This window comes from Natator depressus, chromosome 20, assembly GCF_965152275.1.
Source record: "Natator depressus isolate rNatDep1 chromosome 20, rNatDep2.hap1, whole genome shotgun sequence".
Taxonomy (NCBI): Eukaryota; Metazoa; Chordata; order Testudines; family Cheloniidae; genus Natator; species Natator depressus.
The window spans coordinates 22,845,755-22,861,424 of NC_134253.1; the positions used below are offsets into that span (position 1 = coordinate 22,845,755).

Below are 15,670 nucleotides of genomic sequence, written 5' to 3' on the forward strand. Positions count from 1 at the left end.
TGCTATAAATCTGTGGAGCTCCATGAAAGTATGTGGAATTACACTAATTTATACCAACTAAATTTCTGGCCCTTCATCCTCAAGATATATAGACGTGTCTGTATCTCTCCCCTCCCCCAGCACTGACCCCAGACATGCAAAGCACCCCCTGCAGGGCCCAGTGGAACACGCCACACAAACAAACAAAGACATCTGTGGGGAGCATGACCCAGGCTGGGAGCTGGTTGAAGAAGCAATTGTAGAAGAGTCACTGACGAAGGGCTGTGTTGCCACTTATGCCCATACAGCGATACAGGTCTTGTTATCCCCATCTAACCCCACATGTGGACAAACTTATTCTGTTTAGCCTAAACCCCTTCCAAGGTGACATCAAATAAACTGAATAACGGTCACTCTTATGCTGGACTAAGAGGATCCACATGAGGGGTTAACCTAGGATAACAAAGGCAATTTAAATTCACAATTCAGTTCATAGCAGTATAACGTAGAAAAGGCGTAAGAGTGACAGAAAGGGGCCTGACCTCCCACTGGTGTAAAACAGCATCGTTCCATTGGAGTCAATGGGGCCAGATCCCCAGCTGTGAAAATCGGCATCACTCCACTGGGGTCAACACACCCATTGACACCAGCTAAGGATCTGGCCCTATGTAATAAGCTTCCACACACTCAGTAATGGAACTGTGCCCGGAACTAGCTCTGGGACTAGGAAGAGGGAAATTAACTAGAATGAGGAAGCGCATCAGAAATGACCCTAATGTTTAAATTGAGGAAACTCTGTGCAAAGGCTGCTGGAACCAAACCATGGAGCCCCACAGGAGGCAAATCCCAGACACCCAGGCACAGTGAGGCTCCCTGCTTATCCCTGGCTGACCTTCATAACCCCCGGTCACCACAGCCCCTGCGCCATTTGTGATCCTGGTTTTGTTTGCTCTCGTACAATCACCCATGCCCCTCACCCCACCCCCGTCCCCGTCCTTGTCTGCCCTTGTCCAGTAACTCCACCGCTCGTTCTATGTCCTCAGTCTTATCTGCCCCTTGTACAATTGTCCCACGCCTCCTGATCGGCTCATGTCCTGGCTTGTCTGCAGCTGGTACAGCCACTGCTGCGTCCCCCCACCCAGGAAGGCACCGATGCACGATACGACCTCCCATAGCCAATCCCACAGGCTCCAACCCCGTACACACTTCAGTCCCTCTCTGATGGGCTGTCTCAAGTGAATCTGCTGATTGGCATTTGGTGGTTTGGCTGTTCCCCTTTCCTGGTCCCTGCTTCTCTGTCCATCCTTAGCCTGCGAGTTTCTCAGGGCAAGGACCATCCTTTCTTGTGTCTCTGGAAAGCACCTGGCACATTCCAGGCATTGCCACAAACATGGCACCAAAGTGTACACAGCACAGAATTAGCCAGGCAAACTCACTGCCACTGGATATCAGTGAGACCAAGGGTGAAGGGCCTGATTATGATTTTCAAACAGGGCCCTTTGCACTGAAATAAAGGGAACTTCATGTAACTAAGAATCAGGCCCTATGTATTTTCAGCATAAAAATAACAAGTTACATTAGACAGGATAAAAAAATAAACATAAATGCTCTACGTCTCTGCCCTTCTTCTTCAGGGCACAAACCAATCACTAGTTGCCTGGAGTCAGAAATGTCCCCACATTTCAGAATTGTCCACCTTAATTCTATTTGATTTGAATTAATGGCTAATCCCAAAGGGACATGGCCCCTGCAAAGTGAGCGCCACCCAGGTCGATCTCTGGCAAGATACTTAGGGTGGTCTGATTGCATACTCCTTTTATGTCCATCACTGGCAAGCGTAAGCTTTTCACACCCACACGATTGCTGGTTCTTTAGCAGCATTTCTTGGTATGCATGCTTTGGAATTCGTTCATCTTATAATATTTCCGACCAGGAAAGCTGCTGATCCCAAACCAGTGCTGATGGAGGTGATTGCTGAGTTCAGCTTTTAATATCCTCATTTCTGATCTTCTCCTGCCACTTGATATGAAACACCTGACGGAGACAACGACAACATCAGGAGAATCGACAGCACCAGTCCAGTGTCCTTCAGCCTTCCTCACCACACACATTTCACTTCCAGATGACAGAGTCGGTAGAACTGTGGTTCTGTAGGTCCACAGCTTCATAGCAAGCCTGATGTCATGATGGTCCCACAGAGAATCCTGAATGACCTGAAACACGGCGGCTGCTGCAATATGAGCTACGGGCACCCACATCTTTGAAGCATCTACCAGGGCTGTCCAGGGGGGTTCCAGAGAGGCTGGAGCTCGGCTGGTCTCAGTTGTGACAGATGACAGAAAAAGAAGCAATAGTCTCAAGTTTCAGAGAGGGAGGTCTAGGCTGGATATTAGGAAACACTATTTCACTAGGAGGGTGGTGAAGCACTGGAATGGGTTCCCTAGGCAGGTGGTGGAATCTTCTTCCTGAGAGGTTTTGAAGGCCCAGCTTGACGAAGCCCTGGCTTGGATGATTTAGTTGGGGATTGGTCCTGCTTTGAGCAGGAGGTTGGACTAGATGACCTCCTGAGGTCTCTTCCAACCCTAATATTCTATGATTCTATGATGTTGCCCAAATATTTAAAAGTCCAGACAGGTGAACATTGAGCCGGTTGTAATTTGGAGCTGGAGGCTGTTAGATGCTAATGGCCTGGGACTTCATTTTATCTGGGTTAATAGCCGGACCAATGCATGCAGCTTCTTGCCTGACCAGCTTGCCATTGGCTGCAGCGATTCACTGAACTGGGCCAACAAGACAATGTCATTGGCGTATTCAGGATCTCAAAGCAGAATGTTGTTCAGCTCAACACTACTGACAGCTGCCTCCTCAAATGTATCCATCAGCCCAACAGTGCTGGTATAGACGTGTCCACCTAGGGCTCCTTACACCTTCCTCTGAAGCAGTGATAGTGGTTCAAGTCGAAGAGGTCTAATACATATAATGTACCCTGGTCTTCATCAGCAGATCTCAAAATGCTTCATAAAGGAGGTCAATGTCATTATACCCATTTTATTGATGGGGAGACCAATGCAGAGGGTAACTCTGCAACAGAGCCAGGATTGGAACCCAGATCTCCTGACCCCCCAGTCCAACTCTGCTGCCACCAGACCCCACTTTCATGCTTCCAACATAACCTGCAGGGTGATTTTTTTAAAAAATATACAATTGGCCTCAGAATTGTTACTTGCCAAAAATCTCATGACTAGGGCCTTACCAAATTCACGGTCTGTTTTGGTCAATTTCACGGTCAGAGGATTTTTAAAAAGTGTAAATTTCACGGTTTCAGATATTTAAATCTCAGATTTCATGGTGTGGAAACCATGGGGGCCCCGACCCAAAAAGGGGACTGTGGGGGATTGCAAGGCTATTGTACGGGGGTCATGATATTGCCACCTTTACCTCCGCACTGCTGCTGGCGGGGGCACTGCCTGCAGAGCTGGGTGGCCGGAGAGTGGCGGCTGCTGGCCGGGAGCCCAACTTCAGAGTTTATTGCCACCAGCAGCAGTGCAGAAGTGAGGGTGACATGCTATGGGTGGGGTCATAACTTTTTGCGCGGGGGGGGGGGGGGGCAGGGCCGGCCTTATGGGGGGGTGATCACCCAGGATGCTGTGGTCTGCGGGGTGCCATGGTCACCCCCACACACACACAAAGCCTGCCCAAGGCCTCATTAAGCCCGTTTAACCCAAGCACTCGGCCTGGAGCCAGGGAGGGGCAGGGTTCAGGGCACCCCATCTGAGGACTCACTCCCACCTCCAGGAACCTCCCCGGGCTGGAGGAAGCTGCTGGTGGTGGTGGTGGTGGTGCAGAAGTAAGGGTGGCAATCCTGCAACGCCTCTGCAAGAGCCAGATGTCATGGTCTGTGACGTGTTTTTCATGTCCGTGAATATGGTAGGGTCCTACTCATGACCATCCTTGGGATCATGTAATCGCTGACCTAGTGGATCTTGTGCTGGTGTGAGCGAGAGTATGTAGATTTATCAGCGAAATGCTGAGCTGTTGTCTCCAAGGAGTCACTACGAGGCAACGGCCGCTCTTGGATTACAAGTGGAAGGAAGGGATTCTGGCTACTTCCCCCTGCATGGCTAGCCTGCCTCCCCACTCAAACTGCCCCTCAGCAGAGTACCTCGGCATTGGTTCCACCTGGCTTCTTTCAGCTGGACAAGCAGTGCTTAGAGAGTGAACACTGCCCCCAACCTCTTAACTAGCTGGTGTTGACGAGCCCCTGGCAGGGTTACAGCTGGTGTAGTGAGCTCCACTACCCTGCAGTCGCTGGCACATGTTCCCACAAACCCTGAGAAGTCTACAGGAGATTATCTGATCCAGCAGACCCTGGGGTGTCCAGGTTGGGGTCGAATGTCCTCTTAGTTCTTCAAGTGTTCATTTGCTCTTGTGGGATCTAGATGCACATGCCACAAGCTTCCAGTTGGAAGAGTGAGTGTGACTCCTGTTATTGGTGAGAAACTGACATTGTTCTGGCCATGAAGCCTTCTGCTAACCCCACCTGCCATCCTGTCTAGTGTGTCCAGGAATAGTACAGGACCCCATCAGGTGAGGTGCTCGCAGGGGCTGCTCTAGGGACATGCAGTGTAGGCAGATGTCTACGGTGGCAGACTTCTGAGCAGCTGCCTACAGTGGCACATTTAGCCTGGCTGCCCCCCGTCATACAAGACCACAATGCCACGCACTGGAATTTGGCACTGCCGCCCTTTCCTTCACGACGTAGGAGTGACTGGCCAAATCTGCTATCCTTGCTCTCTGAGGAGGGGGATGGAACATCAAAGTTTTGCTTAGGGTGGCAGATTGTCTTGAGCAGCCTCTGGGAGAGAAGTGCTGATTTCAACATGCTCTGATAAAAGTCATTGGGAGTTGAGCAAACCCAGAGCCTGGGAGTCTAAGGACCAGAAACTGCAACCACAGTGATTCTGCACTGATCTGGAGAGGAAATGGTTGGGCCACGGTCCCTAACCAGGCAATTGTGAGAATGGGAAGTGTGACCAGAGGCGTCCGTTCCCCCGGAAAGGCATGATGATGGTTCCTATCAATATAAACTGCACCGACGGCAGGGAACCGAACAGAGACATCCGCAGCCATGCACCCGGACAGCTCCTATCACAAATGGGACAACTCAGAGCAGGTGGAACTGACAGTGCAGGGAGCGAGCAGCTCACCTGGGAGAGGCGGCAAAGGTGAGCTGGCCTGAGGAAGGATGGTCTTGTGATTAAGGAGCTGCCCTGGGAGTCAGGAGGCCTGTGTCCTATTCCTGGCTTTCCGAATTTGTGGTTGGCCGGTGCCCACAATCAGGAGATTGTACCCGTACCTGCCGCCACCCTATCCCCTGGTCCAGGGACCCCCCCTGCAGCAGCTCCCTGCCGCCGCTCCCTCCCCTTGGCCTGGGGAGCCCCCCCTGCGGCAGCTGCCTGCCGTTCCCCTCCCATTACTTGCTGCAGGAGGCCCTCCCCGCGCCTCCCTGCCCCAGCTTACCTCCACTCCACCGCTGCCCCCAACCACTTGGCGCCCTAGGCGACTGCCTAGTTCGCCTAGTGGTTCCGGCCCTGGGGATTCCCAACATGGAAAATGGAACACAGGCGAGACTGAGAAGTACCTCAAGGTATTGACCCTGTGGTGAATCACTCCCCTCCCTTTGTCCAGTCATCTTCCCTTTTAGGGAACCATGTTCAGTGCCTGGAGTCTCTCCCCAAAGGGAATGCTTGGTGGGGTTGATCCTGCATTGAGAGATCTAACCAGTGTTGCTCCCCACAGCTCTTTGCCTCTCCAATTCCGCGCAAGGGAAGGCCATTGTGATCCTGTATGTCCTGCTGGCAATTTGCATTGCAGTGGCTACAGTTCTCATTGTGGTGATCCTTGGGAAATGTAAGTCTCCTGTTCATTTCTACCTCGGCCTCAGATCTCACCTGCCAAGAGTGAGGCTGCTCTCACTAGTTTTTGGTGGATTTTAGCAGTGGGGCACAAAATTGGGCTGAGAATGAGGCTCAGCTGTAACATAGAGCAGCCCCAACACAGCTCTACATTGTACCCAGGACCGAGCTGGTGTCCAGAATAATCTATCCCTCTGTTGAGCACAGTGCGCCTGTTGCGGAAGATCACAGCTAGCATGAGGTAATGGACACCAGAAGTCTTGGGTGGTAACTGGGAGAAAAGTGCGCTTTACGGCAGCACGGATGTCCTCATAGATATGGTTTTCCCCTGCTGATAAATTTTACTCTGCTATCGAAAGTCTCATGTCTACAGTTTCCCAGGGTCTTGCTGAAGCCCAGCTGGATCGAGATACAATCAGAAGAGATGCCAAGAGAAATCTGTCACATCACCAGGACTATCTAGGTGAGAGGATAAAGGAAATGTTTCTATTCCTTGTCGGACTTGGCAGATCTTTCTTGGTCCTTATGCCTCAAGGGGCGGGGGGAGAGTTGGGCCCACAGGGTCAGTTGCACGGCTGGTGGAAGTTGATGTAGCTCCTTGGACTTCAGTGGAGCTGAGCAGACAAACATCAGCTGGGAATCTGACCAGAGCTCAGACAGGACTGTAGATCATTGTGGGGAGTGGGACAACCACAAGAGGTGGAAGCTGCTCTTAGAAGTTGTTGGACAACATTTTCCTGCTCCTAGAATCACTGATTGTCTAATGACATTTTGTTCTGATGAGGTCACATTTCTACCAGTGTCTCATTGGCTGAGAGTGTTATCCTGCTGGGGAAGTCTTGGCATAGATGGAATGGTCTTTCCCAGGAGTAGGCAAGTACCTGGGGCTCCAATAAACAGCCACTGCTTAGGTGAGTGGGGAAAGAGACCTGTGCTCTCCAGGACAGACCCCAGCTCAAATGAAGTAAGGAAGTAGTAATCTGGACAGGGGGAGAAGTGTGGTGGTGGGTCTCCAATCATCCAGCAGATGGCCCCTGCGAACCCACCTAGGGTTGGGTCCATTCTACAGGGGGAGGGCCAATGGGAACTACCATACTGGGTGTGCCCGGTGCCCCTGGATTCCCTCAGTGCTGTCCTGGGACTGACCAGTTCTTTCCAACACAGCTCCCCTTCGCTGGTCATTGACCGGATCTCTCTGAATAAACGCTGTTGTTAATTTTCTAATTTTCCTCTGGGACTCTAAACACTGTAATAAGCCTGCACCCAAGTGGACAGCGGGGGTGTCACTGTGCAGCACGTCATGGGCACTGAGAACATCACAGTAACAGAGGGTTAGTACTCAGACCCTGCTGCTCCCAAAGGGCGTCTGAGCCCCAGCTGAGTAGAGGTTGGCTGCTGTTCTGGCTCAGGCATGGGCTGGAACTCAGGAGATCTGGCTTCAGTTCCCAGTTTCGATGCTGACTTTCTGTGTGACCTTGAAACAGTCACTTCATTTCTCTGTGCCTCAGTTTCACTATCTGTGAAATGGGTAACATTTCTTGTCTAATTGTATTGTTAGCTCTCCACCTCAGGGTAAGGGAGTGTCTCTCATTTTGTCACTGTGCAGTACCCAGAGCAACGGGGTCTCTGTGTCAGTTGGGGTCTGTACAGCACCTGGAACAAGGGGGCCTCAATCACAGCTGGGGCTTCTAGGCAATAATAATGAAATAATAATAAGTGAAACCCATTTACAACCTTACCAATTGCTGCCTGTAATGGGGGGACACTCGCCTCTTGAGTGTCTCCTGCTGCTGCATCTGGTACTGAAGGACTTTCTCCTGCTCCTGGCGCCCCCTGTAGGTTGTCACCGTGAGTGGCTCAGCCCTCTGGCCAAGTCACACAGTCAAAAATGGATGAGCACCTTCTGAAGCAGCAAAGAGTTCAACAAACTGTCGCCCCTCACTAGAGGTTTCAGTCCCATCTCTGGGCCCTTTGAGTCCCGCTCTGCTGAACAAGCCTTGTCCCCTTCCTGGGGCTTAGTCCACTTTGCTAGCGCTGGTGGGAACACCAGGCCTGCCCACTACTCTAGGTCCCAACCCAGGGACTCTATAAACAGCAACTACTTATGGCCTCCTTTAATTGGTTGCTGCTGGATTGCCTCAATGCAGTCCTGGGTCTGACCTGTTTTTTCCACCACAGTTCCCCTGCATGGGTCATTGACTGGATCTCTCTTAATAAACACTGGTCTTAATTTGCTAATTTGCCCCAGGACTCTAAACGCTGTAATGAGCCTGCATCCACCTGGACTGCAGGGGTGTCACTGTGCAGCACGTCATGAGCACTGAGAACATCACAGTAACAGTGGGTTAGTACTCAGACCCTGCTGCTCCAAATGTGATCTGAGCCCCAGCTGAGTAGAGGTTGGCTGCTGTTCTGGCTCAGGCATGGGCTGGAACTCACAAGATTTGGCTTCAGTTCCCAGTTTTGCCGCTGACGCCCTGTGTGACCTTGAAACAGTCACTTCATTTCTCTGTGCCTCAGTTTCACTATCTGTGAAATGGATAACATTTGTTTTCTATTTGTATTGTAACTGTCTCTCGCTCTGTGTCTATGCAGTGCCCAGAGCAACGGTACCCAATCTCAGTTCGGGTTTGTGCAGCACCTGGCACAAACAGGTCCTAATCTCAGTTGGGGCCTCTAGGCAGCACTGTAATATAAATCATTAATAGCTATAAGTGAAACCCATTTACATCCTTGCCAACGACTGCCCTTGCTGCATAAATTTCACACACACTTGGATGAATGGTCCGTATCCAGCGTTCCTCAGGGGTGGAGCGTGTGGGTGGGGCAGCATGAGGTCCTGTGTTGTTATTTAAAAAGGAAACTCCCCATTCTCTCATCTTCCTTTTAGAGTTGAAGATGTCCAAAGAATTCAGCGTGTTTAACAGTCGACTTCTTAATGGTATGTTCTGCGGATGCCTCTCGCGAGGTTGGGCATAAACAGCTCCCTTGTGCTGCCAACCCCAGCATTCAAAAATCTTGAGTCAAGCCCATGAGACTGGCTTAAAACTCACGAGATTTTAAAAAATACAATAAATGTTGGGTTTGATTTATTTGTGTTCTGGTTTCTGAGCCTTTAGGGTCATGCTTGGGTCACGTTATTAAGCTGTTCTCTGCTACCTCGACGGGTAGAAATTAATTTTTTTAAATAAAAGCTGAGACTCTCTCCTAACTGCATAAATCGAGGACTGGGGGCTTGAAGAAACATATCAAATGTCAGAAGACGTGCAATAAACTCGTGGGGGCTCCACATGGGTGGGGTCTCTCCCTTCGACGTGCACATTTACAAAAGTTCTTTTCTGCCCCTTGTTGTTTGCAGTGTCCAAGGAGCTGGCTGGGGTCAGGCTGGCAATAGAGGAGGTCCAAGCTGATTATGTGAAAGACCCATTACATCTCCAGGACGCCATAGGTGAGAAACATCCTTTTCCTTCCAACGCCTGATCACTGCTACTTCCTTGTAGAGGGACTCCTGGGTCTGATCTTCCCGTGTGGAGGGCAAGCTGAAATGGAAGGAGAGAAGGAGGATCAGAAAGGGGAAGTGTGAGGATGGAGCAGGGAGCCCTACATGGATAATCCCATTTCAGTTTGGGATCAGCTGCATCCTGTTCCCTTGGGCCTTCCCGGGTTTTATCCTGAGCCCAGTTCATGCTGCAGCAGAAGTTTGGATCTCAGACCCTGATCCAGCAAGGGCATTATGCAGTGTAACCCATCGGTGAGCCCGCGTGACAGGTCCCGCTCTGGGCTGATTTGGGGAGATGGATGGGTAGCTTTATCTCTGGAGGGCCCCAGCTCAATCCCCAAGTTGTTACCCATGATAACAGCTGTCAAACAACTCTACACTCCTGATTTCTGTGAGGGATGATACGTGCTCAGAGCAGTGGTTTTCGACCTGTGGTCCATCGACCCGTGGGGGTCCACAGACTATATCTAAGATTTCCAAAGGGGTCTTCACCACCGTTCTAAAGTTCAGGGGTCCGCAAATGAAAAAAGGTTGAAAATCACTGGCTTTATGTTTAAGTGCTTTGCTGCATTGTGGTCTCAGTACCCTGTAGATATGTGGGCGTGCGGGCTGGGAGGGGCTCGGGGGGACAGGGAGGGGCTCTAGTTCGCTCAGTGCTGCTGAGAGCTCACAGCTCCCATGGCTTGCAGGAGGAATTCGGGAATGCTCAGCCTTTCTGGTATCAGGCCCATCCCGTGCAAACATGAGCCGGATTCTGATCTTGGTAAGGTGAGGTCACTGCCGTGACTATAGATTTAGACCTCCATAGAAGAGCCCCGTGATTCTGAGGGGGAGTGTGGGCTACCTGATTGCCAGCCAACTGAGCTAAAGATTCCCTCACTGAATCCAACAGTTGGCTTGAAGGAAAATCAATGAGCCCAGGACAGCAGAGGTGCTTAGCGAATACAATGGTGGACTCCAGTATTGGAGTGTAGCTAGGTCGAAGGCTGTGAAGGGGACAGATAATGTGTTTGCGGATGGATGGACACAGATAGAAATTTCCAGCTGCTGTGAAGGACGGTCTGAGCCAGCCCAGAAATATCAACCTGTTGATTCCGGTGACATTTTTCTACCCCCTGCCTGCTGGAACAGAGATAAGGAACCTAACGCACAGTTTGTCGAAGGAGCTGGCTGAGGCAAGAAGGGACCATGACAGACTCCAGGAGGTCTTGAGCAGGGTGCAGGAGGAGTTACGGAACATCACGGGTAAGGGGGCACCAGACAGGGCTTGAAACCAGTGACAGCGTTAACCTTAAACACCCAGAGTCAGTTAAAGTCAACAGGGAACAGCGGATTCGACTTTCATGTTCCCAATAGACCTATGGCTTGCGCAGCTCCCTGTTCACTGAAACTGACCACATCTCCCCAGCTGGGAGTCCCCAGAGGCTGTAGAGCCAGCACAGATGTCTCCCATGCCACCCTCCTGCCTGGCCCTGATTCTCTCATTGGTTCTACGCCTTGGGCACCAGAGTTGGTGTAGAACCAGCCAGAGACTCAGGGAGCCATAACCCATTCCCTGATACCAGCCCTCCACCCAATGGAAACAGACACAGCTGATAATCTTGCCCCTAGTTGGCTAACTACATAATGGAGCCTAACATGGGATGGATACAATACTGTATGGCAGAAGCCACCAGATGGTGCTGTTGTACATCAGCTTGCAAGTTCTCTTTCCAAACATGTCAGCAGTATTCAGTCTTTGAAGACATGCTATGTTGTTGTTTGCAGGCTGTGATATTTTGTGGGGGGAGCTGTTGCAACTAGCAAGGGAGTTTGCTCCCTGCCTGCCACTCTCTAACTAGGGTCAATTCTTGGGGCAGAGTTGTATCTCGGAAACTGGACATCAGTGTCTGGGCAGAGATCACAGATTAGCCTTCATTTTGTTTATGGGCACCTCTTTTCCAGGACTTGTGCACAGAGCAAAAATCAACAAGTTATACTAGGAAAATATTAATTCACTGATTCATTTTTCATTGGGAAACCAACCTACCAGGCCCTGCCACCTGCTATCACATGTCAGAGCGGTGACAATGCCTGTAACTTTTAAAACCACCCCACAGAGGATGAATGTCAAAGTATGAATATTTGCAACAAACTATATGGCAAGCTTTTCAGGAGCGGGCGGGGAAATTTCATGGTGAAATTCATGAATAAGTCTAAGTATTGAATAAATTCAAGAATCTCTTTAACTGCTTGTAAGCAGCTGGTGGAAGGAAAAAGTATCCAATTTCAGGGAATACGCAAATACAGTGCAAATTATTTTCTGGAACCCAGTGAGAATGTGAGAAGTAAATAAAAAGTATGGGGACACAGCTGAGTTTTTACACTGCTGTTGGACTGCATTTTGACTCTCTAATGCAGGCTTGTCCCATCATTTGACTTCTCGCAGAATTCATCTGCACAAAATGTCCACCTGGCTGGCAGCATTTTGAGAAAAATTGCTACTTCTTTTCAACATTGGCTAAATCCTGGTTGGATGCTAAGCAGTTCTGTACCAATGAAGGGTCTCACCTGGTTATTGTTAACACCAAACAGGAACAGGTAAGCCATCCACTCAGATTCCTATTTTGGATCATGCAGAATGGAGGGAATTAAGCACAAGGAGCCAGACTCTGTGCTGTTACCCCGGGGTGAATCTGGAGTTACTCTTGATTGACCCCAGCATAACTGAGATCAGAGTCTGGTCCAAGTTCTCCAGGAATTTAGCAATATCTTTGGATGTAGCTTGCTGTTCAAGAGGGATTGAGGGAACCTGGATACTTAGAGTCATTTGAAAAATGTCGAGTGAGCTTTGTGAACAGAAATCTCAGTGTCAGATGTGGATGGTTCGATGTGAATCAAAATTCATGTGTGTGGGGCGGGGGGCAGTTCTAATCCCCTGTGAATCCAAATCAAAGAGTCCCATGGGGACCTAAAAATAACATTTGATCACTATGGACCTGGGCAGAATTTCAGCTGCTGACCCAGAGGTAAAATGCTTTTCACAGCAGCTCACTACTACACTAGGGAAGGCCTATTGATATCCGGGGGAAGACCCCACTCCAGATTCCTCATCAGGACTTTGCAGAAGGAATCCTGCCTTAAGGTTTACATTGAGACCGGTGCCTGCTGGGAACAGGACCTTGGGAGACTAGTTGGTGCTGGGAGGATGCACATGTAGTGCAAAGGTGGTCAAGGTGCTGGTGTGAATCTGGAGTCACCAGAACCAAAATCTGACTCATGAGCAGTATAGCTCATAGTGTGTGTATTTCGCTGTCTCATCTTCAGGCATGGACTTAAGGCTCCCCCAGTAACCAGGGTGCAGAATGGGACTTAACAGGGACGGTAAGATGATTCCTTGGTACCCCTGCATGGAGGAGACCTAAGACCATGGAATTCACAGGCCCCAAAGGCAGACCCTCAGCAGCTGTAGAAGGATTGAAAATGATCTGCAGTTGTCAGGGTACAGCAGTGTAATATTTGGCCTTATTATTATCACTGATCTGTATTGTGGTAGCACCTGAAGTACCAATCAGAGCCCTGTTGTGCTAGGTGCTGTACGCACGTCACAAAAAGACAGCCCTGCCCCAAACAGGCCAGTGTTCACCTCCCATTCTGCAGGGTAGATTTGCAGGGCAAAGGGCAGGGATGAGGCATTTGAAGTACAGCGGGTCAGAAAATGAGCTTTTTTTTTCCTGTGGAAAATTTCATTTTGCAGGGCAAATGTTTATATTACCACAAATTTTTGACAGAAAACGGAAACGTTTCACTTTGGACATGCTGCTGCAGTGCCTCATGGGAGCTGTAGTTTCAATGCCCCAGGCCCCCATTCTTTAACGGTCAGGCTACCCAGCCCGTCTACAACTCCCATGATGCACAACGGTCACTCCTTTTGGAGAGGGGAAGCGATGCATCCATGGGAGTGCCTGGTGCATCCTGAGAAATCCAGGGTGGCCAGCCCTAATGTAAAGGGTTGGAAAAATGGAGAGGGGTGAGAATCTACAGCTACAGACTCTGCTGGCCACAAACACAGGCCCCATGGAACACCCTCCCCTCCCCTCTCACCTTCTGCTTGGGATCATGATTGTCTTCTTCCCGTTTTCCCACATAGATGTTTTTGTCAAACCACATCATTGAGCCCGAAGTGTACTGGCTGGGCCTCAGCGACTCAGCGAAGGAAGGGGAGTGGCGCTGGCTGGATGGCAGCCTCTTGTCTATCAGGCAAGTCCCTCTTTGTTCAGCCTCTTTGGAGAGAGAACTGTCCCTTACAATCAGCTGTTTCTGCTTTATCTCTTCTCTCCCTAAAGAGCCAGACGGAGCACTGGTACCAATGCAATTGATATTAGAGGGGTCTCTGGTCCCCTTTAGTGGCTAAACCAGGTAAAGAAGGTTACGAGTCTGCTTTCTGTTTCTGGGGAGCAGAAAGCTGCTTTACCATGGGGCATTCTGAATGTCATGCTAAGGAAAGGTGCTGGGGAGAACAGCAACATGGCCCAGTGGACACGTAGGCAGCACTCCTGGGTTCTAGTCCCAGCCCCAGCAGTGTGCTCTGCTGGCAGACTGTGAGGCACATCGCTTCCTGCTCTTTGCCTCAGTTTCCTCACCCGTAAAATGCACCGGACACTGATGTCCTCCAAGCTGAGAACAGCTATGGCTCGAGGAGTGGCTGGGACAGTTCCCACTATTCAGTGGCTAGCACCAACCTGCCATGGCTCTGACCTCCAGGCACCACCTCAAGGAGTGAGTAGGCAGATCGGTCCATGCCCACCTTGACTATCAGACCAGTCAATGCCCACTGGCGTCGGTGACGGGGAGACCTGTCCCCTAGGAACTGGCTCATTTCACACCACCCACATGGAGGAGGTTTTCAAACCAGAGACCTCTAATTCCATGGGGCTTCTGTTTCCTTCTCAGGTTCTGGGGGGCCGGGGAACCCAACGATGTTGGGCAGCATGGGGAGGACTGTGGCAGCATACGCTTCGATGGGAAGTGGAACGATGCCAGATGCTCCACGAGTGAGAGCTGGATCTGTGAACGGCAGTGCTAGCTGAGTCCCTGAATCCACAGCAGGGAGGGGAGGCGTCACACAGCCTGCCCCATGTGGGACTGCTCAGGACCTATTCTCTCTAAATCAGTGATTCTCAGACTTCCGCTCGTGAGCTGCAAGAGGGTCTTTCATGGGTCTCCTACAGCTCTTTGCAGCACATGCTATTAAAACACTGTGATTTAATTATTAATCGATCTATGTTATTAACCAATCTGGAATCTTTTACTATGTTATTAACTCATTCAGTTATAAGCTTGCACTAAGCTACTAACTTATTTGCTGTGAGAATAATATATGGAGAGATATAAAACTAAATATTTCCCATCGTACTGTTTAAATATGAATAGTAATATAGTAAATGAAACAATGAATCCACCCTCCTGTGGCTCCTTTGCATAATGGCGATGGCTAATTTTGCTCCTGAACCGCTGAGGTCTGAGTATCACTGCTCAAAATGCTGGGCAGGTATTGCAGCGAGTGGAGCTATGGGACAGGATCATGGAAAGCAGAGATGCAGAAGCTGACTGGCACTGGACCATCTAATCCATTTCCCTCCCACACTGGGGTCCAGGACCGGCTTGTTCCCCTCACGGCTCTAGCATGAAATGTGGCTCCTGCCCTTCCCACAAGAGGAAGCAATTCCCCAGCCTGGTAGATCTCACGGCCAGGCTGTTCTCCCTGACACTGGGCCAGAGTCTGATCTCAGGTGCACTGCAGTAAATGCACAGGTTGTCCTGGCTTCAAGGGAGTCACCCTGAAGGGACATTGACGTGAGTGAGATCGGAATCGGGGCCGTTCACCTTCAAACATCCTTTTCTTAAATTCATCTCATTGCTCCTGACTCTGCCCTCGGGTGTCTCCACTGAGAGGAAGGATGATCTGATGCGTAAGGCACAGGACTGGGACCTGGGTTCAGTTCCAGCTCTGCCACTGACTCCTTCACCTGTCTGGGGGCTTCAGTTTCCTTCTCTTTAAAATGGAGATCATAACCCTTCCTGTGTCTGTCTTGTCTATTGAGCCTGTGAGCTCTGTGGGGCAGGGAGTGTCTCATTGTGTGTCAGCGCCGCACCCGGCACAATGGGGCTGTGATCTCAGCTGGGGCCTCTAGCTGCTCCTGTAAGTGCTCCCAGATCACCTATCTGCATCTTTAGGGGGCTGTTCTGCCATTAGACGCACGCACTCGGCTCCCATTGAAGGCAGCGGAGTTGCTTG

General features: G+C 50.3%; 1 protein-coding gene across 1 annotated transcript; it reads left to right on the top strand.

Annotated features, from left to right (window-relative positions):
* Positions 1-5,089: 5,089 nt before the first annotated feature.
* Positions 5,090-14,458, top strand: LOC141975163 (CD209 antigen-like protein C). The gene is made up of 9 exons (XM_074935362.1): positions 5,090-5,204; positions 5,779-5,889; positions 6,268-6,357; positions 8,785-8,835; positions 9,253-9,342; positions 10,525-10,638; positions 11,822-11,973; positions 13,523-13,632; positions 14,326-14,458. Exons 1-9 carry the CDS (start codon positions 5,108-5,110, stop codon positions 14,456-14,458), a joined length of 948 nt encoding a protein of 315 aa, XP_074791463.1. The 5' UTR covers positions 5,090-5,107.
* Positions 14,459-15,670: the final 1,212 nt, after the last annotated feature.